This window comes from Alligator mississippiensis, chromosome 6 (genome assembly GCF_030867095.1).
Source record: "Alligator mississippiensis isolate rAllMis1 chromosome 6, rAllMis1, whole genome shotgun sequence".
In the NCBI taxonomy this organism is placed as follows: domain Eukaryota; kingdom Metazoa; phylum Chordata; order Crocodylia; family Alligatoridae; genus Alligator; species Alligator mississippiensis.
The window spans coordinates 76,644,228-76,669,871 of record NC_081829.1 but is presented as its reverse complement, the minus strand read 5'-3'; the positions used below and the strand labels follow the sequence as shown (position 1 = coordinate 76,669,871).

Here is a 25,644-nt window from a genome sequence, read left to right as displayed (position 1 = left end):
TGGAATACCTGTTTCTGGGAGGAGCATGGGGAGACAATGCCAGAAAGGGCTGTGGCAAAAGTAAGCTCTCCTGCCTTCTTTATGCTTATCAGATAACCCTAATGGAGGTAGGAGAATATGCATATGTCACAACTCTTTTCAATCTGCTTGTGCATGAAATGTGCTGGGCATTTTTACCTGATGGTGACAATAGCAGCAGCAGCCCACTGAGAACCACTGACATAAGATGGCGTAGCAGAACAATGATTTTCAATGGGGATGACACCAAATTCAAAAAAGTTATGGAGTGATACCCTGCATTTAAAATGGTCCCTTCTCTTCTCATGTCCTTCTGACAAGGTATTTAGCAGAATTCATAGATTTGTTGGAATCTGACAGACTTTGCCATGAACACTTCTGCTATGGCCTCAAAGCTGAAACCACTGGGGTGCTAACCATGTGCCTGAGCACTCACACTGCCCCAGCATGCCATCTGAAATAGCTGAGAACCATTGAGTTAACTACATGGAGAGAACTATGCTGTAATTATGGACTGTGGATCCCAGTGTAGAGTTGGTTTTGACTGCTTTAACCTGAATGGTAGTCACATGCTTGTTTTAAGAAAAAAGGAAAGATGGTTTTCACAGACTTTGCAAAGAAGTTATAAGAAAAAGAAGGATGAAAGGTCAAATGTAGGGTTTATCAGTTTTGACAGTGTTCCTTTGAATGTAAAGAAGATAAGAAAACACAAAAGACCTGGTGTTAACCTTTTCAAAGATGAATAAGTCATGGAAATCTAACCATCCTGGGACAATAATCTCTATTCACAAGTAGGCAATAGAAGGAGCCATTGTTTGACCTACTGACATTCTGAGTAGTAAGCTTTATATTATCAGTTTTCTGAAATTGAATAAAGCACATTTTTCTGGAATTTACTAAGAAAGAGGAATTCCACTGTCTGGAATTTTGGATCTCTTAGTTTAGGTATAGGTATGAGATTTGCATATTTACAACAAAGTCTTAAAATAAAATCTCCCTCAGATATTGAAACTATATATTTCTACATATAGGATTAAATCACTGAATAAATAGAAACATTTTCATTGGCTTAATTAATGGCTGGATTTCATTCATAACATTGTATCTTCCTCTCACATTGATATAAATGATGAGGAATGCCAGTTATATCAATAAGTTATAGTAGTAGGGCAGAGTAGTGGAAAAGAGACTCAGTTCTACAGTACAGTATCTATTTTGGAAATGCAGTACCTGTATCTCTTTAAATTTCAGCATTCCTCCATGTGTATCACCTGGTAAGTACTGTATACAGAACTATTTTACAGACAGATCTTATATTGCCAATATTGTATCATAGCCAAGATTATATTTAAAATCACCAATACTTCATGGCAAGGGTGAGTCAAGAAGGCCTTTCCCTAGACCCTTTCCTAAGATGGAGATGTTTCCCATTACTTTTTCTGTGTAAGTGTTTTTCTTCCTATCTGGTTAAGGGAGATTCAGATAAGTATTGGAAGAGATTCATACCAAAGGAGAAATCTAAACGACAGCAGAAGCACTTTGAAATCACCAACAATTAAAGGCCAACTGTTGGTGTGAACATATGTAGTTCCATTAAAGTCAGTGGAGTATTCCCCATTATAGCAGCAGAAAAAAATGACTGAAATCCTGATCCCATGAAAGTCAATGGCAAAAGTCCTATTTGATTTCAGTTAAGTCAATGATTTCACCCAATTTACTTACTATTAATAAAGTTTCTCTAAGTTTAATTTCATCATTCATTTCTTTTGCAATAACTAATCTACAGTGAAAAAAGCATAGCTGAGGTCTATAGGAAATGGGTATTTTGAAGTGCAAAGAGGTCAGACTAATGAATAAATATCTTAAGGACTGCTATCACAATTCATTCATGAAAATAGCTATGCAATGAAGAGCAAATTAGTTTCTTAGTGCCTCATCTGTAGTGGATTTTTGCTATGCCACATGTGAAGTAAGAGACAGTAATACTTACTTATTTCTCTTGATTTTGGTGCTGTGCTCATCATTTACATCCTCTGGACAAGAACTATCACTCTTATCTGCTAAAAAAGACATAAATTACAATTAGTAGACATTTAGACTATTTAAATAGAAATAAAAAACACCAAACTCCTGTTTCACTTGTCTTTTTGCACTGATTCCTGCATAAAATACTAATCTCTACTATTTTTGTATTAAAATATACTTACAGGTGTTCTCTTCAAAGCTTAAAGTGATAAAAACTAACATTTTGGGGGCTTGAAGGGGTGCTCACTGTAAATTTGTGATGTGATTTTTTTCTACATTTTACTGTCCCTCTTTCACATCTGATTGATAAAAAATGGAAAATATGGCCATAAAGATGCTTGTGGAGGATTATTATTTCAGTCTTGACAAGCTGAATGATTTTAGACAGCTCACTTGTATTTGGAACTGTTTTTCTTCTTTTTGTGTTTCTCATCCTATAATATTAAAATGTAATGTTGCTTACTCATTAAATCTGACACACTGTATATGAATGGAAGCAAAGTTATCCAGATAGTATGGATCCCTAAACTCACAATGTAACAAAAAAGAAAATATATCACTCCTATTTGGCTTGGACACTTTCATATAGAAGTATAAGATGAGTTTATTAATCATAAAGAGAAGTTTATGAAGAGGACACCTATATCTGCAATTTTGAAGTATTTCATGATATTTCCATGTATACAAAATACAATTTTCAACATAACAGCACTGAATAAAAATGAACTGCTGTTAGCATTCACTTCAGTTTAATGCCTAGTTTGATTTTCAGTGTTCTAAGCATTTAAACATGGTTGAAGTAAAAACAGATTTTCAGAGGTAAGAGAGATGGAAGGAGTCAGTACCTTATGTAAGCCCATGAAACCCTGCCCCATTTGCAATCCACTGCAATATTCTAATTGATTTTAATGGAATCAGAATTTCACTTCTAGGCTAGGGACAGATATTCAAAAACCCTGAGCCTGAATTGATTCAACTTTTGCAGGTTAGTTTAACATGGCTAGGTGAAATCAGTTTTGTAACCAGACAGACATCCCAGAAATGCAGCCGCATGCCTACAATGGCTCAGGCTAGAAGCCGGTGTGGGGCTAAAGCAACCCTCCCTTCCTTCCACAGTACTGAGCTGAGGGAGGGCATGGCCAGGCCTTGGCAGGATGCTCTGATTAGCCAAGCAGGGAACTGATAACAGTGTTTATCACCCCTAACTCAGTGTGTATCACTGCATTAAGAAAACAACAGAGGGACATTACCAGCTTCCTGTTGATTCTACCTGTTGATTAAGCAGGGACTGTAGCCAGCATGTGGTCTGCTAGCTAATACAGACACCTCCTCAATAAGGCAGAGGAGAAGGGGGAATTCCTGCTTAGCAGTGAGTGGTGAGGGGAGGTGGGAAGCAGCTTGCAAGTATCTGGAGCTGCAGTCAGTGAGCAGAGGGGAGGGGCCAGCCCTGCTGTGGAGCAGAGGATACTGACTAGCCCAGAGAACATGTCAGGATGCTGGGGGAGTCTGATTTATCTTAAACCAGCAAGGGGTCTGGGACTGACATTGCATACACCAGTTTGAGCCAAATCACTTAAGTCTGATAATACAGTCAACCAGGTTTATCTCAAACCAGTTTCAGCCATTTTCAAACTGGTTTATGTGCACTGAACATCTGTTCTGTTACAGGTTTAAACCAGCTTCTGATCATAAAATGTATCAGTTTTACCCAAAGAACTTTGTCTACCTATGTCCTTAGACCAACACAGCTACAACCTATACCCCTGTAACATGGGAAGTATTAAATAGATATTTACACCCTGTCACATAAATATACTGTTGCATTTATTTATAATTTATTTTTCTAATAGGAAGTGGCTATTCATTTGTGATACTATGCTGTTACTGTGAATCTTTAACTAATTAACACTAGTGTAGTTAGTGTAGTTTAACTCTTGTAAAGAATTAATCAACTAATTAAAGTTGTTTGACAGTTCATCAGATGTGATATGGAATGCCTTTTCATGAATACACAGAGAGGTTAAACTCAAGTAATATACTTTTTAAAGTTTTAAATCCTTCACTAGATTGTTGTCCACCAGGCAGTCAGAATATCCATACAAATGGATCCAACAACAGTGCAGTGTTTTCAACGTGATTTTTGAGGGAGATCTTGAATCTATCTTATCTTAATTCTCAGAATATCCAACTGAATTAAAATCGTAAAAGGTATAAAATTTACTGAATGTAAACATACTCAGGTAAATCCTCAGGCAAGTAGTCAACAGTAAGGAAAGCAGCATCCAGCCCTGTTCTGTTAAGCAAGGTCTAATTTTGTGGATGTAAGTCTAAGTTGAGGCCCTGAATCAGCCCATGGAAATAAGAATACTGATTGATTTTCATTTTGTATTATATTTCTTTTTTTTTTTAATCTAGTAGCCATACAGAATGTTTTATAAACTTACAGGTTGAATACCAATATCACAGTTATATGTAACAAAGGATGGCCTTCTTTTGAGAATGAAATGGAGTGTTTATATCTTTTCTCAGTAGATATTTTAAGTTAAACCATGCATACTTTCAGAAAATCACTCATTCATTGTCATTGATGCATATTTTTTTGGCCCTGCTGAGATATAGAATCAAAGAATCTTACTAGTACCATCTAGACTTCTAATCTTGCCACTTGCTTTTCCTGGTTCTTTGTTCAAGAAACATTTTCTCACATTGAGACAAATAACTGTCAAGTGTATCACAGAGTATATCTCCTAGTCAACTTTGAGAGAGCTATCTATGGTGTAATAAAGTGCTTTACAGATGATCAGTTTTAGATGCCCGCTAACTTGTTGAAGCTTAACTCAGATAAGACTCAATTGATTTTTATTTCAGCTTGCTGCCTGCTGAGCATGGCTTTTTTACTACTTCTGCCATTTTGTAAAAGTAGGACTGTACTTGCCCAATCAGCCCTGAAACTCAGGTCATTTTTAACCTGAATTGTCTTTCAGAACAGCATCAAGTACTCTGCATTGAAAGTTTTCATACTGCTATCTTGAGAGTTTATTAAAGTTATGATCATTGCTGTCTCATCAGGGTGAATAGCTCCTGATTAATGACTTTATAATGTCAAGACTAGATTACCGTCCTCTATCTTCTAGGACTTCAAATTATTTCTCTGTAGGTTTTTCTATAGAATAATTTAGTAGCTGTGGAGAACTGGAAGACTATACTGTATAGCTAGTGAAAACACAAGTTCATTAGTATGTTCAAAATGCACTGATTCATTATCATAATTTTATAAAGCAAACTGGGTTTTTGGTTGCCATTAACTTCTACTTACCCTCAATGCATACCATGTTAAAAGAGAGTTAAATCATTTCAATTTGGTGTATAGTTCCTTCTTTATGATATGTTCTCTGCTACTACCTTTAATCTTCAGCTATTGTGATATTTCATCGCAGAGTTTTTTTAGCTGTTGCATTCCCTCCTCCACCCCATTATTCTCTTTTCTGTATTGATGTTGGACTATTATTTCTTAATATAAATATTATACACTTTGCTGAAATATCATTAATTCATGATTCCTTAAAGCAAGGGGCAAAAAGAATCTAAGACCATATTCTCCACCCTTTGAATGAAATGGCCAAATTCTCTTTGGTTTCAATGAAAAGAGAATTGGACCTTCAGTGTATGTTAAGTATTTAGTAAAAGCACTAGGGAATTTAAAACAACTTAATAATACATATTTGCATTAATACCAGTATGCATGGTCTTTAGGACCAGGGACAGACATTACACATAAACCGGAAGATGTAAACTGAGGAGTCGGTGGCTGAGCCAGGTTGGGCAGTGGAGGGAGGGCAATGAATATAGTGCATTTGGTGCACTGAAGAGCTGGTTGTGCGGTAAAGAAACCTTACTAAGGGTGCTGGAATGAACCATCCTGATGCACAGGAAGACTAGCAAGTATGGTAGAAAAACAGCTTGGCTTAGCAGGGAACTCTTCAATGAGCTAAGACACAAAAGAAGCATATAAGAAGTGGAAGCATGGACAAACAACTAGGGAGGGATATAATAGTATTAATGAGGCTTGCAGAGATGAAATCAGGAAAGTATAAGTGCAATTGGAGTTGTAGCTAACAAGGGACATATAGAGTAACAAGAAGGGTTTTTACAAGTATGTCAACAACAGGAGGAAGATCAGGGAACGTGTGGGTTGCTGAATGGGGGAGGCAAACTAGTGACAGATAATGCAGAATTGGCCAAAGTATTAAATGCCTTTTTCATCTCAGTCTTCACAGGCAAGGTCAGCTCCCAGATTACTGCACCTTAGGGCTGTGCAAAGGTTCAGGTGCCAATTTGATTCAGAGGAAATTTGGCCTGATTCAACAGCTGAATCTCCAAATCTGAATTGAGTTAGGATACCAATAAAAAAGGTCCAAATAGATTTTAAGCTCTCCGAATCAATTTGGAAACGATTTGGAGAGATTCGTAGATTTGGGCAGTCCCCACTCTCTGCTGCAGGGAGCTGGACCCAGACTTCGTGCCGGTAAGTGGGGGGGGGGGCCTGAGGGAGGGAGGAAGGGACCATGGGGGGGGACCCCTGCCAGGCCCCATCCCCTGCCTGCTCCTCCAGCCTCCCCCAGGAGTGCTCCCTGACCCCCACCGCTCTCCCAGCCCCATCAATGGCAGCCCCGCCTAGCCCCAGCATCCCCGCACTTAAAAAAACCAAACAAACCACACTCACTGGCTACTGCCAGCGGCTGTTGGGGCTTCTGGGGCCTCATGGCAGAGCCCCCCCACAACGCAACACAGGGCAGTCGGGAACAGCGGGGATCAACCCCCCACACCTGGCGGTATCCAGTGAGTGCAGGGCTTTTCTTTTTTTTTCTTTTTTAAAGAGCCAGGACACTGGGACTGGGCGGGGAATGGGTCCTGTTTGATTTGGAGATTCGGTCAGTTTGGCAGAGAATCACTGAATCAGATTCAGCTGAATCAATTCAGCACAGTGATTCAAATCACTGAATCAAATCACTGTCCCATGAATTGGCCAAATCTGTATCTGAAGCAAATATTAGCCACTTCGCACAGGCCTGGCACCTGGCAGCACACTCTGGGGAGGAGGTGAACAGCCAACAGTGGTTAGGAACTATTTAGAAAAGTTAGACATATACAGGCCCCTGGGGCTGGATGCGACGCATCCCAGGGTGCTGAGGGAGGTAGCTGATGTGATTGCAGAACTACTGGCTTCACTGGCTCTTTCAAAACTTACAGTGATTGAGAGTGGTCCCGGATGATTGGAAAAGGGAAATTATAGAGCTCATCTTTAAGAAAAAGAAGAAGGAGAATCCAGGAAACTATAGACCAGTCAGCCTCACCTCAGTCCCTGGAAAAAATCATGGAGCAGTTACTCAAGGAATCCATTTCTAAGCACTTGGAGAGAAGAAGGTGATTAGGAACAGTCAGCATGTATTCACCAAGAGCAAGTCATGCCCGATCAACCTGATTGCTTTCTTTGACAAGATGACTGGATCTGTGGATGCAGGGAGTGCAGTGGAAGTCGACTTAAGCAAAGCTTTTGATCTGGTCTCCCACAACATTCTTGCAAGCAAGCTAAGGAAGTCCCGATTTGATGAATAGACTGTAAGTTGGATAGAAAACTGGCTGGACCATTGGGCTCAAAAGCTAGTAATCAATGGCTCAATGTCTAGTTGGCAACCAGTATCAAGTGGAGTACCCCAGGGGTTGGTTCTGGGGCTTGCATGTTCAATATTTTCATCAACCATCTGGAAGATGAGATGGAGTGTACCCTCAGTATGTTTGCAAATGACACCAAGCTGGGGGGAGTAGTAGATATGCTGCAGGGTATGGCTATGATTCAGAGAGACCTAGACAAATTGGAGACAAAAGAAACCTCATGAGGTGTGTAACAGGGTGGCCTCCCCTCGTCAGGTCTTTGCCAGCTGCCCTGCTCCTGGGGTAACCACCCGCTTTGCTCACCTGCCACACATTTATGGAAAAAAATGAGAGTTGTTACTAAGGCGGGAGGCTACCCATTACTCACTCTGCTGACAAGGGCCTAATACTCGCTCTGACCTTCCCTATATGGATCCCATGCCTCGCAGATGTTACTGTAGTGTTACTTCTCTGGCCTATGGCTGAAGCAAACTGGACACACAGTTGTATCTCTTTTCTACAGCTCCAGAGGGTCACTCACACACTACCCATCTCTCACTGGGGTCCCACTCACTCTGCTGGTTCTCACCCAGCATCTTTCATATGGACCTCTCTCAGGGGCCACACTCATCCCACCTGGCCTCACCCAGCTTTGGGCTTAGCTCTCCTCTCCTCGGTCAGCCCCAGTGCAGTCTGTTGGGTGTCTCCTGCTACCCTCACCTGAGAGTTAACTGAGCAATTCTATGACTGTAGGCCTATTTTGCTCCTAGCCCCTCGCCAGACCACTATGCCCCCATTGGGCCTCTGCACTCATCCATACTCATGGGGCTGCTCTTTTCATCGCCCCTCTCACTCAGAGTCTTTCTTACTCATCAGCCCTCTCACTCAGGGTCTGACTCGCACCCTCCAACTTTCCCTTGCCACCTGATCATGGTCCCAGGTCCCTCCTTTTGCCTGAGCTCTGTCTCAGGGTTCCTTTAATGAGCCCTGGGCTCCCCTTGCTCATTAGAACACCACCAGGGATGTGGGGCTAGGGTTTTAAGGCATCCCGACCCACCTTTCATTAGGGAGGTAAGTGGCCTGGCATTTCCTGGGGGCTCCCACCAGACCACCCTTTCCCAACAGGGCACGGTTTTACATCTTACCTAGGACAAGGGGTCACCTCCACTCCATAGCCCCTGCCCTCACCTCCTGACTATGGCCAGAGCAGCCTCTCAGCCTGATGTTACCTCCTTCCTCTTGCAGTAAACTGCAGCCTAGCTTATATCCCTGGGTCCAAAATGGCTGCCCTCATCAGGCACTTGGCTGTTGCCTGTTTTTTGCCCTTAAAGTGGCAGGCACCAAAGGTGCCCTGTCACAAGGTGCAACAGGGACAAGTGCAAACTCCTGCACTTAGGACTGAACAATCCTATGCACCAGTAAGGCTGGGGATGGACTGGCTAAGAAGCAGCACTGCAGAAAGGGGCCTGGGGGTTACAGTGGACAATAAGCTGAATATAAGCCAACAGTGTGCCCTTGCTGCCAAGAAGGCTAATAGTATACTGGGCTGTATTAGTAGGATCATTGCCACAAGATCAAGGGAAGTGATTCTTCCCTTTTCTTTGGCACAGGTGAGGCCACATCTGGAGTACTGTAACCAGTTTTGAGCCCGTCACAACAGAAAGGATGGAGAAAAATTGGAGAGAGTCCAGAAGAATATAATGAAAATGGTTAGGGGGATGGAATCCATGACTTCTGAGGAGAAGCTGAAGAAACTGGGCTTATTTAGTCTGGAAATAAGAAGACTGAGTAGGATTTGATAACATCCTTTAACCACTTGAAGGGTTGTTTAAAGACAATGGAAAAAGACTATTCTAAGTGGTGGCAGATGACAGAAAAAGGAGCAACGGTCTCAAGTTGCAGTAAGGGAAATTTAGGTTTAATATTAGTAAGAACTTTCTCATTAGGAGGGTAGTCAAGCACTGGGACAGGTTACCCAGACAGATGGTGGAATCTCCATCCTTGAAGGTTTTTATGACCTAGCTAGACAAAGCCTTGGCTGGGATGATATAGTTGAGACTGGTCCTGCTTTAAGCAGGAGGCTGGACTAGATGACCTCCTGAGGTCCTTTGCAACCCCAATTTTTATAATTCTATATGATTCAAATCAGAATCTTAGATCAAATATTAGATTCTTCAAACAGCCAATGTCTACCTGATACATTCCTTTCAAAAGTGTAATTGGCTCAGAAGTTCTGTAACCTTTCCTGGAGCCCCACCGGGTGATCTGTAGTTTCGTTTCCTGTAATGCATTTATATAATCTAATGGCCTGCATGATTTCATGACTTTGGACATACAAATCCCACTGGACATATACTTCTGTGCCTATAGTTGCATGAGTTGAGAGTAATTTTAATAGATGAAGCACTACTGTTCTTAGTAATAAAATAGCAGAATCCTGAGAAATCTATGAAAGGAGAAAGTGATGGTTAGTACCTGATGATGACAGTAAGGCACAGAGAAGTAAGAAATAGAACAATGATCAAAACGAGTTACATTTTGACACTGCAATGTCAGCAGGCTCTAATGAAATAAAATGGGTGGGAAAGAATATAAACCTTCTTCTCTGGGAAAGTTGCTCTTCAGTGCAAGATGGCCATACTTTCTGTTATTAGATGCCTAAGTAGTAGGGCCATGCGAAGCTTCAGCCCCTGATTCGATTTGGGGGAGATTCGGCCCGATTTAGTGGCTGAATCTCCGAATCTGAATCGATTCAGGAGACCCTTTAATCTGTCCAAATCAAATTGGAAACTTGTGAATTGATTTGGAGAGATTCAGAAAGATTCAGAGATTTGGACATAGAGACAGCTTTAAATGTTTTTGTTTTTTTTACATACCTCTAGGTAGCAGGGGCTCATGAATGCTGTGATGCTGGGGGACATAGAGTGTCCCACAGAAGCATGGGGGGCTTCCCCTGCACACTCAGCAGCAGAAGTAAACAAGAAGCACTTCCGGTCCACTTCTGGGTCCTACCAAACAGTGCGCTGGCCCCCCCGCATCCCTCCACCTTGGCGACTGGTGCCTCCTGGGTCTGGAGGAGCACCCAGGGTCCCCTTGCAGCCAATTACTGAGCTAGGGGGAAGCACCAGGGGCCCCCAACACGTTCACCAGCAGACCCGGAAGTGGACTAGAAGTACTTCCGGTCCACTTCTGGGATCACTGCCAAGTACATGGAGGGTCCCTCCACACTCCTGTGGGATGCTCCATCTGCCCCAGCATTGCAGCAATTACGAGCCATGTCTGGTACCCCGAGGTATGTAGAAATAACTTTTAAAGCTGTGCCTGTGTCTGAATCACTGATTCTCTGAATCAGCATCGAATCTTCAGATTTGGATTTGACTGAATCAAATCAGGAACAGTGATCTTAATCAATTAATTGAATCGCTGTCTCGGATTCAGCCCAAATCTGAATCCAAATCAAATAGGGTCCACTTCGCACACCCCTAAGTAGCTAAGACAGATAACTTAGCTCCCTAAGTTGATATAGTGCTAGATTCTCCATCTGCTACACTACTTTGTTGCTGACACAACTCCATTCAAGTCTCTGGCGTTTCAGTGGTAAGAAGCTGGTAGAGCATAGTGGAAGAAGGATATCCTCCATCTCAAAACAGCAATATGAATTGAATTAAAACACATATTCCTTACCAAGTCTTTATTCCAAACTCTAGCATTGATTTCAGAAAAAATGGAAGCTTTGCTTGCTTTCTGACTGCAAGAAATGGGCCAGTGTGAACCTATTAGTAAAGAATCTTGATACCTTCATAATTCCTCTAAGAACATATTCTTTTGAAAAGGTTGAATAATGGAGAAATGAACAATCTTTCTTTCATGCCTGAGTTATAAATGCACTTGATCTTTCAGTGGAGTGATGTGCAGATGACCTATAACATTCAGATAATAATTATCCTTGCTCATATGCTTTGCACCTTTGATTTAAAAATTCTAATTAAAACTCAACAACAGCAACTAAATCATATACATTTGGCAACCACTGTTGCAAACAAGCAGCTTATTTGTTTTATTTACTCAAAAATACAAACTAAAGAGTATGGTAACAAATTATTTCTTTGATCTCATCTGATCATATTTATTAATTACAACCCAATTTTCTAAAATACTGAGCAACCACAAATGCTGTTTGAATCCATAAGATCTGCAGATCATTAATGACAGTTAAAATTTGCCTATAACTCTCCAGAAGAACTCAACACACTAGGCGCACACAGTATAAGATAAAAAATGGAAGACACAACAAAAAAGAAAATTCTTAAATAGAACATATTAAGAACTGCCTTAGCACTAGTCCTTTTTTGGGAATTAATCACAGAATATGAATAATGGACCTTCAGTTTTGTCTCAGTTATTATATCTACCTTCCCAGTTATTAATTAATCTTTTAGAATGCCTCTTGCTAAACAAAAACATTACACTGTGTTTCTGAACAAGAACTTAAAAAAAATTATTCTTGGAGTCACTGGACACTGTATATATAGAAGGGTCCAAGCCTCTTTTAAAACTGAAACTTACATTGAAAAATCAGTAAGAATCCCATCCTGTAAATTATGTTAATTATTGTATAGATGCACATCATAAAATCAATCTCTGGCATTTCTTCAATAAAACCTTTATATTGGGAACAGCATAAAATCTGGTTATAACATTTTTAGATCAATTTTCCAGACTAACTGTTCTTATCCTCAAGCCCAGGCACAAAACCTGTATTTAGTGGTTGTTCACTGGGAACAGTGTTTGTAGATCAAAGGCATACATTATGTCCCTTAAAGATTACTATTCTCCCTTTTCAGCACAGCTATAAAATAAATATTACTTTAGGTAACTTCGTAAGAACTATTTGGGCTTAGTGTTATTATTATAAACTATTACATTTTTAAAATGGAATGATTTAGTTGACTTTTTCGGTCTTTTTTCTGGCCTCCAGCATTAAAGAAAAGGCATGGGCTGGCAAAATTTGTCTTGTGTAACTAGCCTGTGAAGTATAATACTTAATCCGTATGTGCTAGGGGTGACTATCCCTAAATACATACAGTTAATGAAAATGAATAGCATTCTCAAGGACCTTGTGTTCATGTTGACATTTCCCTGACAAAATCAGAATTATAATTGTTCACTTAGTGCTAATGTCTGGATAGAACTTGATTTTGCCTGTAGTTGTCCATTCAATCAGAAAAGACCCTAAAAATAAGAAAAATAAGTTACATAAAAGGATGGGGAGAGGAGAAAAAAGGAGGAAACATTCGAGGCCTGTGAAGGAAGAAAATGAAGGAAACATACGAGCACAACTCCCCAACAAGTGATGCTGCCAGAGGTTATAATACAGATCAAGAAGCAAAACTAAATGGAATAGCATCAAGTAATAGTCTTGGGGGGGGCAGACATCAGCTGGCAAATATTTGTTAGGTAATAGGCAGATTTAAGGCTTATCTCAACTTTGGCAGCAGTATATACTAGCAAGCATGCTATAGACCTGGAAAGTGACCAAGGAGGTTTCTCTTGGTTTGCCCTCACAAGGCTTTGCTCTCTAAAGGACCTAAGATTGGCATCAGGGGATGAGCCCAGAGCAGCCTCACTGGCTAACTTTAAGATCTGGAGTGCATCAGCAGGTACCAGTGGGTTGGGCATACTCAGCTCCACACTCATTGGGATCAGCTGTTGCAGCAATACAGACAAGCTCTTGGGGCCCAGCAACACAATCCTCATTCCTACTGGTGAGTACAATCTTGCATAACCAGTTTCATGTGCAACTACTTGTGTAAGTAATCAGCACTGCAAGCAGCTTAAACAAGGTTCATAGATTAGAAGCTGAAGCTGCAGACAGGGCAATTGAAAGAACTGGGTTGAAATGGGCAAGAAGGAGGAAATAAAGCTGAGGAAACTGGCTCATCCAACTGGCTTTCCTTGTGGAGGACCAGATGGCAAACTTTGGTTCTCTGATGAGAAATGGTCTTCTTTTAAACAACAGTTGAACAACTTATTGCTGCAAATCAGCAAGTTCTCTCTTCAGCTAGTGCCAAAAATATCTTTCAGAAATCTACAGGGCTTGAAGGCTGATTGGCAAACTCATGGTTGGATTGAAGCATCTACATTTCTGCCAAATCTTTCAGCACTACTCTGAGATTTATTTTTGGAAATCTTTTCCTGCAGCTGGGTTAAATAATCATTTATTACAGTACACTTGGATAAAGCATGCTATGTGAATGCATTCCTAATGTATGTCTTGTAAATATTAGTGTGTAAGGTCTTCCAAGGTCTACTATGTAAACCAAAGATTCATTCAACATAAGAAGCCACCTACATCTTCATAATAGAGACTTAGCCCCAATTCCAATGTTAGAATTTCAATGCAACTACATTTCTTTTGTAAGCAATATCACTGTCAACTCAATGCTTTACACAAAATCCCACAGGAAATATCATTCTGATTAGTTACCAAATTTTCACTGAATACATTTCATAATGTACATAAAGTTTCATTTAGGATTTGAATTTAAATAGATGTGAATAATCACAGCATTAGTTACTTGCTGAAGTTTCCAGTTTGCGTTTATGAGGTGGATCTTCAATAATTCTATTAATATCGCCGCGATTCTTTAGATCCACTGGTTTCTCCCATACTGACAGCTGCATTGTAGGGTTGAAGAAGAAGACTCGGTCATCTCCAGTCCAGACTACACACCTATTTTAATTAACAAACTATACTTAGATAATCTTACATACATTAGAGGCAAGATATTAAACTCATAGTGAACTCAGTATTTCCATAGTTTTTACTCTATAAAGTAGAATGCACTTGAGGCTGACAAGGCTTCTGGACACAGGTCATTTCTCCTCAAAAAACAAAAATGTATTTAACAGTAGTCAGAACAGACCAAACAGTCCAACAAGAGGAATAAAGCAAAAATGAAAACTGGGATGCTAGCAACAACTGAAACAGTGGTAAGGATTTATATTGCACATTTTGAAGATGCATCTGTGCAGGTGGTGAGCTGCAGAATTTGAGAGTTATTTTACATAGCCAGTGACTACTCAAAACCCTGCTACAATAGGAGCCTTTTGGTAAAAGATAGTCACAGAAACTTCCAGGGGCTGTCTCTGAGGTAGAAGGCCTAGCCAAGATATAATTTGGTTTCCCCAGTCTTGGATCACAGCCATACTCTAGTGGGTTCCATGCTACAGAGAAAATAATGGTTTAATATAAAGTCAATTTAATCAGATTTGAATCATATATGTAACGTAACCAAATTGCAACTGCTACAAAAACAGAATTCCTTGTATATTTAAAATGTTAAAGTTGGCATGACATCATCTTTATTTCTTGTATAACTTTTAAAAAACAGAAAAATATTCTTTTAAAAATAATTCTATTTTAATGATATATTATCAGACAAACTAAGTTGCACTTAATAAAATACATGTTTAAATAGAAATCTAGTACATGCACTGATTCTGCACTTTGTCTCAGTTTAAGAACATTCCATACAACACATATGCACTATTATTTTAAAACACACCAAAAGGTCAGATTTGGGTTTCCTAGAAGCAGAACCTTTTTATTAATGCAACCTCTACAGTACTTGAAAGCTCATAATGGCAAGAGGGAACACAATTGGGAAAAAAGACATGCTTTAAAATAAATCTATTCAGTATAAAAGGGTTAGAGTGTGAAAAATGCTATACCAATGAAAAGCATGATAGTCAGATAATTTGAATTTTGTAGCAAGATAGCATTACTGATCCCTGCCTATCCTTCTAATAGAAAATATACGATCTCTAGAATAGCCCAAAGGCAGATTGTATATCTTTATAGTGCCAGGAACAGTTCTGTGCAAGATATAAGTAATTAAGCAAATAGTACATGTTAAGCATGTAAATCATGTGCAGTTAATGCAGGCACTCCCAAGGTGGAAGTCAGAGATGGGATCTGTGGAAAAACTCAGCTTATTTTCAATTAGAGTCATCCCTAATATAAGTCTCTTGTAGCCTCTGAGCTAAACTTTCATGTTATTGTGACATACAACTGCTTTAGGGCAGAAAATAGCTTATCAGAAAGCCATCCTGTGAGGTAATGATTAAAAAAAGAAAACCTTACTTTGTGCCAATTCTCAGGTCTATCAGACACAAAGGGTACATCTACACATAAAATTAAGGCAACACAATGAACTCTGGAGCAATTTGAGCTTGAATCAACTGCTCATGGGCACAGCATCTACATGTGTGTCCAGGACATGCACCCAGCAGCAATTTGACCTGGGGTGGAGCAAGCCCCTGGCTGGCTGGGTTAACCAGGTGCAATGTATGTTCATGGTCAGCATTTACCCATGCATTTCAGTGAAGTAAAGTACTCCTCAGGAAGACAGTACTGTCCCTGACAGTCAGGGACAGAACTATCTTACCATGGAGTTAATTACTGCATCCTAATACTGGTGCATGTGTACACTGTGATGTTTTACTGAGGAGCTAAGTAGTTTACTCTATAGTAGAGAGCACATGTAGATGCACCCAAACTGTTCAAAAATAAGTAACTGTACCATTAACCATAACTCACTGGGACAAAACAAATTACGACAAAGTTAATGGAACATTTCAAAAACAAGGAGCTAAACTAGCAAAAATATTACAACCATATTAAGAGTCCATTATTAGAGTAAAAAGAGGGTATCAGCATTTTACTGATTAATTTTAAAGGGTTAACGTTTTCTCCATAGCTAAATGTTTGGATTATAGTATGATAATGGACCCAAACCTGTGTGGTGCTGAATGCCTTCAGAAAAATGCTAATAACCCTCAACTGTAAACAGTTTTAAATGGCAAGGCAGCACAATTAGCATTTAATAGAATTTGACCCAACAGGAGTACTACATGGACTACGTGATAAAGTTTATGGCATGATGCCAATTTACTATTACTGTCACCATTATACAACCATACACTGGACTATCTAAACTAATATTTGGTGGAACATCTGACTAGCTTTTAAACATGCATATACTTTGTTTCTTCTGATGGCTAATCAAAAATTAGCCCCTCTGGCCAAGAGGGAAGAACAAGACTGTTTTCAGAAAGATTTTGATGTAGCTATTTAATAGTGAACATTTCAACATATTATCACTCTCACCTAGTCTCCAGTCTATGATATACAGTTTCTATCATGATGGGTGATTTGATACCACATCTGAGGGAGAAAATGTATTAGTTATTTGAAGTTTTGCTGCTAGACCACCTGGAGCCCAGGCACTTATCTAATAAAAACAAGGTGATTGCTAAAATAGAAATGGCACATTTCCACCTCTGATTAGAAGACCAAGCAAATACCTCTAGAGGAATGTTAAAATGGATCCAAATGGCAGCTCCCTCATGCTGTCTTTTCATTTTTCCATAACTAATCCAATTTGACATTTAATTTAAAATTACTGTCCCTTCCCCCACATCGTGTCATCTGTCTCCCTTTGGCATAATAAAACTTTCAGTTACCCAAAGGGGGAAATACGGTATTTTTTTTTAGTCACAGTGATCAAATTGAAAATGCAAATGATGCCAGGTTTTCTAGTTAGAATGTCTCCTGTGATTAAAACAATGAAAAGTACATAGAATTACCTTAAATAGTTTACTTATATAGGAGTTAGGCTAACAAATATTTATGATTATTAATTATTTTTGTCTTTAAAATATATGAATTAATTTTATAACACATACTCATGAGCTTGATGCCAGGAAGCACTAATAAGATCTGAAATTGTTAAAATCACTAATTCATTCTGCTTAAGAATTAATGTCCTGGTCTTCTTGGTATGTGATTTTCCCTGATCAAAGGAGAACAGTTAGATGCTCAAATTGCCTGAGCTAGGTAAATGCCTTTGGCTAAGTAGGAATGTTACAAAAACCTAAGGCAGAACCGCTGTATGGTGCTTTACTCAGAACTCTCCAAGTTAGAGTGGAAGTGATCTAAAGAGATATTCAGAATTAGGTGGGCGGAGCAACTTGGAGCCTGCCTGCACTGCCCAAGGCCAGCAAGTAGGGGTGCTCTTGCGCACTTCCCAGCATGCCCCATGGCCTCCCTTGGCTGCTGAAGACTCCTGACCAAAGCTGATCTTACAAATTACCCCTGATTGGTTGCTGGGCATGGGCCACCATACCCTCAACCACCTGTTGCATCACTGTGGACCCTCCCCCACGCCCCTCTCCATCATGACTTGCACGTCTTTGCATCCCATTTTGCCCTCACCCTGCCATGGAATCTCATCACCCACACCCAAGCAGGGAGACTCAGAAGCTGTGGCGGGTCTTGCTGGTCAGCTTGCTTGACTCACCAGAGGCTACGGACATCACGTATACCCACCTGGACCTGATGAGGCAGCAGCTCATCGTGGCATGTGCCCTCATGCACACAAGCCACCAGCTGGCTGTCCCACCCATGCCCACCTCCATCAGTTACTGCCTTGCCAACCAGTTCGAAATGGACAGCACCACAGCTGGAGATGCCATCCAGGAGATGTGCCTGGTCATCCAGGGTGTCTTGAACAACCGCTTCATCCACCTTGTCTGAAGATGAGATGCAGGTACTGCAGAAGGTGGTTACCATCTTCTGCTGCATGGGTTTCTGCAACTGCATGGTGGCAAGGACAGAACTCATATCTCAGGTCCTGGCTCTGGTGTGAGATGCATGGGTGAAAGCCTGCTGTGCCCCCATGAGCCTAGGGACCCCCGATGAGCCCCAGCCTGCCTGCAGGTAAGCAGAGGCCCGTGGTGGGAGGGACATAGCCAGCAGGGAGGTAGCTGAGTGCAGCCAAGGAGGGTCACACCCCACCTCAGCTCCTTGTTGGCCCAACCCCCCCAGGGAGCTGCACAACTGGGCTGCTAGCACATGGGACAGGTTTGGGGGGCACTTACCTGTCCCCTCCTTCAGTGGGGGGAAGGGACCCCCTTAGCCCCCCGATAGCAGTGTGGCACCAGCCAGCCCTTCTGCACATGCGTGTAGTTTAAAAAGGGCCCGGCAATGGCAGAAGCCATACTCAGGTCCTGTCTCCAGTGCGAGATGTGCGGGTGAAAGCCTGCTGAGGCTCTGTGAGCCCAGGGAACCCCCAGGAGAGACCCCAGGACCCCTGACGAGTCCCAACCTGCCTGCAGGTAAGCAGGGGCTCATAGTGGGAGGGCCATAGCCAGCAAGGAGGCAGCTGAGTGGAGCTGAGGAGGGTCATGACCCAGCTCCTACTTCATCCATCCCCCCAGATAGCTGCACAACCAGAGCCATGCAAACAGGTCACGCAAACAGGCCATGCAAACAGGCACACTTCTGGGCCCAGTGCATGAGTTAGCATGGGAGTTTGTGCAGGAGGGTGAGCGGGAGGGCCCACGGCCCTACCAGTGAGCCCCCTCGGGTAGGCAGTACCATAAGTAGCCGGCCTACCAGTGACATGATGTGGATGGGCACATGCTGCACCCCAAGGGTCCCCTTGGAGTCTGCGGCCTCCCCCTCTGGCACCTCAGAGGCCTCCACCTGGACAGAACCCATGGTTCCTGGCTCCATGTAGATGGAGCCTCTGGCTGCCTGGCACATTTCTAGGCTCTTGGGACCAGGAGCAGGGCCACCTTCTCTTGTGAGGTTTGCTCCACTTTGGAGCCTCTGGAGCACCAGATATAGGAGCTACAGGCTGCAGTCCAGAGACTGCATGCCATCAGGGATTGTGAGTAGGAGACCGACTCCTGCTGCCAGGCCCTTTACCCGCTGGAGGCAGAGGGTAGACCAAGGTCACCTCCTAGGACAAGGGAGAACTTGGGAATCTTCTGTACTGTCCAGCCAGGGGTGTGACCAAGGTGGTCAAGGGCCCCAAGGCCCACCATACCAAGATCCCCTCCCCTCCGGGACTTTGCAACAGATACAGACCTCTTGCAGCCCCACTTAAGCCTTCCAGAGCTGCCAGCTCATGCAGGCAAGGGAGGATTACCCACCCCTACTCTCCCTAAGATGAAACGCAGAGTGGTCATTGTGGGAGACTCCCTCCTGAGGGGGACTGAGGGAGCAATCTGTTGCCCTGACCCCCTAGCCCGGGAGGTCTGCTACTTCCCAGGAGCCCACATCAAGGACATAGCAGAGAGGATACCAAAGATTCTGGCCCTCCAACCACTAACCTATGATCCTTATCCATGTGGGCAAGCCAGGGTTTTGTTTGCTTTAGCAGCTGCAACATCACATTGGTGGCTCATGTTCATCTTGTGGTCAATCATGACCCCCAAGTCTCTTTCAGCAGTGGTGCTAGCAAGCGTAGCACTGCCAAGCCTATAAGTATGCTGCATTTTTTTCCCCCGATGTAGAGTACCTTGCATTTATCAGTATTGAATGTCATCAGGTTTGTGTCCACCCAAGCTTTCCTCTCCTTAGCCTGGTTTTGTAGGTGCTAATTGATGGCAATTAACTGGCTACATTAGCTAGGTCCTGTGTATTGAGCTGGTCCCTAAGTGAATCATGATTGATTGGTAACTGGTAACACAGTAGTTTAGCAGCCAGGCCTGCAGTAGTGTCTCCCACTCCCCAAGACAGAGATAGTCAGTCCCACAAGCACCCATGTCACAAGTTTTGCTAGTCCACAGCTTGAGGGGCAGTTCCCCTCAAACCCCTGCACTGATCTTCTTGAAAGTTGTCAGGTTTTGTGGCCTCAGTAAGTGCTACCAGCCCTGCATTTCTGACCTCCCCTCCCCCATGTTGTAACACATAGATGTGACAGGAGTTTTGCTTTCAATAATTTGGGGTACAGTTCCCCCCCAAACCCCTGCACTGATCTTCTTGAAACTTAGCAGGTTTTGTGGCCTCAGCATAGGTTACCACCCCTGCAGTTTTTACCTGATTGTTGTAATGCCTAGATGTGACATGAGTTTTGCTTTCAAGAATTTGGGGTGCAGTTCCCTCCAAACCCCTGCACTGATCTTCTTGAAACCTGGCAGGCTTCATGCTCTCTGCAGAGTCTACCACCCCTGAAAATTTCATCCAAATTGGACAAAAAACAACAAATTATAGATATTTTATTGATTCCCCATTATACCCTATGGCCGGATCTCCGAGGCGGCTCTGAGGCAGCTCTGAAGTGCTTTGGAAACTCCAAATTGCTTCAGGAAGCCTAACAAGGCCAGCACTTTGATCCAGACATGATGCTTTGGACCCTGAAATGTCCAAAGCATCTCTGGATCCAAAGCTCTGTCTGAAGCCTTGCACAGCCCTAGTTACTGGGGAGGTAGGGCCTGAGTTCCTCTGCAGGCACTATGGTGGGCAATTGCTCCACTCCTGGGGAATGCCAGTAGGGCTTTTAGAGTGCTCCCTTTGCTTTCCCTGTCCTTCCCTTACAGGAGAGGTATCTCAGTGCTGGATCTCTGTAGGAGCATCACTTAGATCCCAACATTGCAGGGTGAGATGCAAGCGGGACAGTGAGGTTCTTACGCTCCCACCCTCCCCCATACTTACTTATCTGGAGAGACACTTCATCCCTGTGTCCCTGATGACCTGGCTCTGTGTTCCCAAGATTCCCATGATGACAGTCAGCCAGGCCCAGAGGGATGAACTTTTCCAGTTCTCCCAGGGGAGCCCCAGGTAATATGTTGTGCTCCTGCTGCTGGAGATGGTCCCTCAGGAGCATATCAACAGCTGGGGAAGGTCATCTGCTGCAATACCACACTGGGGAACTCCAGGTTGCCACTCAATATGAGTTAGCACCTTGATTGCTACCTGTGGCTCTGTACGATGTGCTGACATCTCCAGAAGAGTTCACAATCATCACTGCTATTGATATGCAGCTCAGCCCATGACCTAACCCAGAGAGAATTTTCCCAGACCCTAGTTGCCTAGATAAAGTCCTTCCATGGGCTGCCCTTGGCTTTCCAGCACCATTCTTCTTCTGAGAGTACTCTGGAAGGTAAGGATAGAGGGAGGACTAGGGATTTTTAAGATAGGGTGAATTTCCTGCTGTACAGCAACTGCACCCTAACCTCAGGGTGCTCTCTGCCAACAGGGCCTATGGCAATGGCAACTGGGGAGAGACAGCATGCACCCAAAGTTGTAACTGTTTTTTACACTTTGTCTTTGGAGCTCAGTAAATGTTTTCAGTACCATTCCTACCATTTTTTGGGAGGAGGAGGTTCCATACAACTGCTCTGGGCAGATGCGCTTAGACTCACTTCTCCCAGGAGGTCAGCTTGGCCCTGAGATATAGGGCAGGGAGGTGTCAAAAAGATAGATTTATGTTCCCACTGAATGAGACTTGAGCTGATAAGCAGCTAAGGCCAGGGGGAAAGTAACTTGGTGCCTTGTTTGTGTTCCAAGATGGTAGGGCTGGGGTGAAGCAAGTGATAGGGTCACTACTCTGCTGAATGCTGTAGGACAGAAATCTTTTGAGCAATTAGAGGCCTGGGACTATGTACTGTGAGCATGCAGGGTAGAATGATTCACCATTCCCCCATGCCTTACCATTCCCTCACCCCCCACCACAACCCTAACCCCTTTCTGGTCTTCTTAGCCACAATGGTATGAGAAGGCTGTGACTGTGGTGATAGCCTGTAGTGGCTGCAATTCCCCCTGCTCCTTCTTCCTTTTCCTGTACTTATCCCTCCAAAGGACCCCCCATTTCCCCTGGGACATTGGTCCCCATCATGGCTGTGTGGAGTGGGTGTGAACTGTACTATCTGAGGCTGCATAAGGCTTGCTTGGAGCCTGAGTCATCATGAGAAGTTGGGGGAGGACTGGTCATGGTTCATGAAGGTCAGACTGGTAGTGGGGGGGCTGGTACATGCTCTGAGTCTCTGGGAGGGGGGCAGTGAGGTGTCAGCAGAATGGGTCCAGGACAGCTGTGGCCCCTTGTGTGGGAAACAGTGTTCCAGGGCTCATGACCTTTGTTGTAGTCTGTAGTGTCAAAACTGGGGGAAGGGGGGAAATCCATGAAGTAGATGATACATGCTCAGACTCCCTGTTTCCCAATTTTCATTGCACTATAACTCTCTTCCTGCATGCCATGCTGGGTGCTCTTGATCAAGGGCAAGATCATCTCCTCAAAGGACATTTCCAGCTGTAGCTGCACCTTCACTTCCAATGATTCCCTTTGATTAGCTTCCTGCTGCAGACCTGGGAATAGCTGATGCCACCTGCCTGAAGCCCCTCCCCCTGTCCCTTCCACTACAGGCTTACCTTGCATATAACAAATTTACCTCGCATATAATGAATTTTGGGTGTGAAAAGGATCACTGCATAAGAATGAATTCATATATATAAAACCTACATAAATTGAGGGAAACCTGTACTTTGCAGTGGGAGGAGGCATGTTGGGGCCTAGGTGGCAGGGTGCCTGGCCTTGGGGCTGCCTGGGAAGATGTGCCAGGACCCAGTGCCCATGGGGCTGTGCCTGTTAGCAGTGGGTTCTCCTAGGTTCTGTGTCAGGTCTTTGGGGTGATTCATGATGGGTAGGAGGGACATGGGTTCCCTGGTGTTAGAGGTGGTGCGGGAACAGAGACCCCTTCCTCCCTTTCCTGGCTGGGGGCCACAGCTGGCCAGAAGGAAGATGCAGGGCTGAGGACAGAGGCTTTGCTGACTCTTGTCAATGACAGCCCAAAGGTGGGATCAGCATGGTGCGTGGGCAGAACAGACGAGCTCTGGCTGAGGCTAGAGCACCACCTTGCAAGAAGGGGTGAACAGGGTGTGAAGAAGCCTCATGGGATTTGCGATGGGATTTGGTACATATTTAATAAAGCACTCTAACCTACAGCACTTTGGTCTCATTTTATATCCACCCACGGTTAACTTAGAGCAGGATCCAATATTTTTAAAGTGCTCTATCTGCCATGACAGTCTGTTCAGTTACAGCTGTAGAGCACTTTCTGTGGCTTATCCTGCGATAAGTGTAATGTCTGTACTTAGCCTTTGATACTATCAGAGGTCAGTCAAAATGGGGCTCCCCTTCCTTTTGACTCTCCCCTTTTTATCTTCCTTCTCCTACTGGCTCTAATCTCTCTATTGATTATTTCACCCTTTTCTGGCCCTCAATCCCAAAAAACTGTGTCCTATTTTAGGCCTTGCAAACACTTCCTATATTTGAACAGTGAGAACAATTCTACCAAAATCAATGGGTGTACTCAGTGTTAGTTAAGTATATATGTAAACCTTTGTAGGATCAAGCCTTTTGTAGCTTCTACTTTTTTTTTATATTTATAGAATATCGCACTGGACAAGCCAGTGGAAAGATAAAATAGGAATAAAAAAACAAGTGGCCTTAGGGGATATATAAAGTCATATAACAGGTCTTTTATAGCTCTGACTGATAGAGTATCTACAGTTAAGTAAATCAGCAGGATATTTTTGTGATAATGCAGTTCTGAAGTAGCTAATATTGACCTTTAACTTATCATTAGGTTTCATCATTATGATAGATGAGACCAGTTCATAACTCTCACAGGTATTTATTAATGTAACCTATATGCAGACAAAGGGAGAAAATCATGAGCGACTAAAATCCAGAATATTTTTTGGTGTAGGTTATCTTTGTAGCCCTAAGACATATCCCATGTATTTTGTATGATTATGTGGGTCCTGAATTTAAAAGAGAATTTATCAGGTGCAACAGAATTTAGTGCCAGAATGTTCATGTTCAGCTTCCATTTAAAAAAGGATGTTATTAGATTTAGCAAGCCTGCCCCAGTTCTTTGACTTGTATAGTGATAAAAGTCTACTACATAAGCAGTTTAACTAACTAGCTAGTTTCTTGTTCTTTTTTTCTTTTCTATTTTTTTTTTTTTTTGGTCAGAGTGCAAAGCAATCCCAGTACACTGAGAAATCTCTAGTCTTAAAAATTTCTAACATTTTGGAGTATAAGAGCTGTAAACTTCCACATATAAGCCAGATGTAAGCTGATGTATTGTCTTCTGCCTGAGTCTATACACATATTCTAGGAAACAAGCATTCTGAGATGTATGAACTCAGTCATCACGAGGAAATGCCAATTCTCAACAATATGGTTTGTGGGTATTTGTTACATGTTTTCTAAGATGTATTATGCACATATTTACCAAAGAATACATATTCCATTTTGCAAAATTGTTCAATTTTGATTGTAGTAAGGAAGAGCTACTATTATGTAAAATATATTTAAATACAACCTATTGCATGAAAAACACATTAATGGCATGCCATATATTTTATGTATCTTCCTGACAAATATATATTCACTACTGGTCCTATAAAATGCAACAAGTAGCTTATTTATTTCTTTGACAGATGCCTGCCAAAAAAGACTTCAATTTTTTTTTTTTTGACTCAGAATGCAGGATTGGTCTTGGACTGATCTGAATTCCATTACCTTTTGCACTATGTGCTGAATGTCTTACAAAACTAAGAGGGGCTGGCAGTACAGTAACAACTGAAACTCACCTTTTGGTTTGTTTTAAGTGGCACAACCTCCAGCCCCACTCAGATTTCCTGCTTCTGCTCCAGTATGACACCCCAGCATATGCCTAGTGATGTCACATCAACCATGGAATCCCGCAGAAGCATGGAGCCAACCTACGGGTGGAGAGGGGTTGATGTAAATTCAGGCTTTTATTGAATTTATTAATTACTCAGCTACTTGGCATGGCTTTGCAAATCTACTTTCAAAACATCATGTTATATCCCAAAAGGATTTAAATTATAATAGAAGCACCCTATAGTCATGCTCCATGTTCCAACATAATTTGTGGTACAACTTGGCTGTTGTCACAACAGAGCAGGAGACAACAACAGTATAGGTCACAGTAAGACCTGAAAAAAGAGGAAGATTGAAATATCCTTACTCATTGATTATTGACTATCTTACAAAAGAATCCGCCTAAAAAAATGGGAGTTTTAGAAAAGATTCGCTCATTATGAGTAAGGTATTTCAAATCTGG

At 42.3% G+C, this 25,644-nt stretch overlaps 1 protein-coding gene across 2 annotated transcripts in view; it reads right to left on the bottom strand.

Annotated features, from left to right (window-relative positions):
• TCERG1L (transcription elongation regulator 1 like) overlaps positions 1 to 25,644 on the bottom strand; it is a 241,673-nt gene that overhangs the window by 24,974 nt on the left and 191,055 nt on the right. Inside the window, exons 8-9 of one of the 2 annotated variants that reach the window (XM_019482906.2) lie at positions 14,274 to 14,428; positions 2,009 to 2,075 (exon numbers count right to left, since the gene is read on the bottom strand). In XM_019482906.2, the coding sequence (XP_019338451.1) occupies positions 2,009 to 2,075; positions 14,274 to 14,428 (222 nt within the window). Of the gene's footprint in view, positions 1 to 2,008; positions 2,079 to 14,273; positions 14,429 to 25,644 lie in introns of both variants that reach the window. The other variant, XM_019482905.2, reaches the window with a different exon arrangement.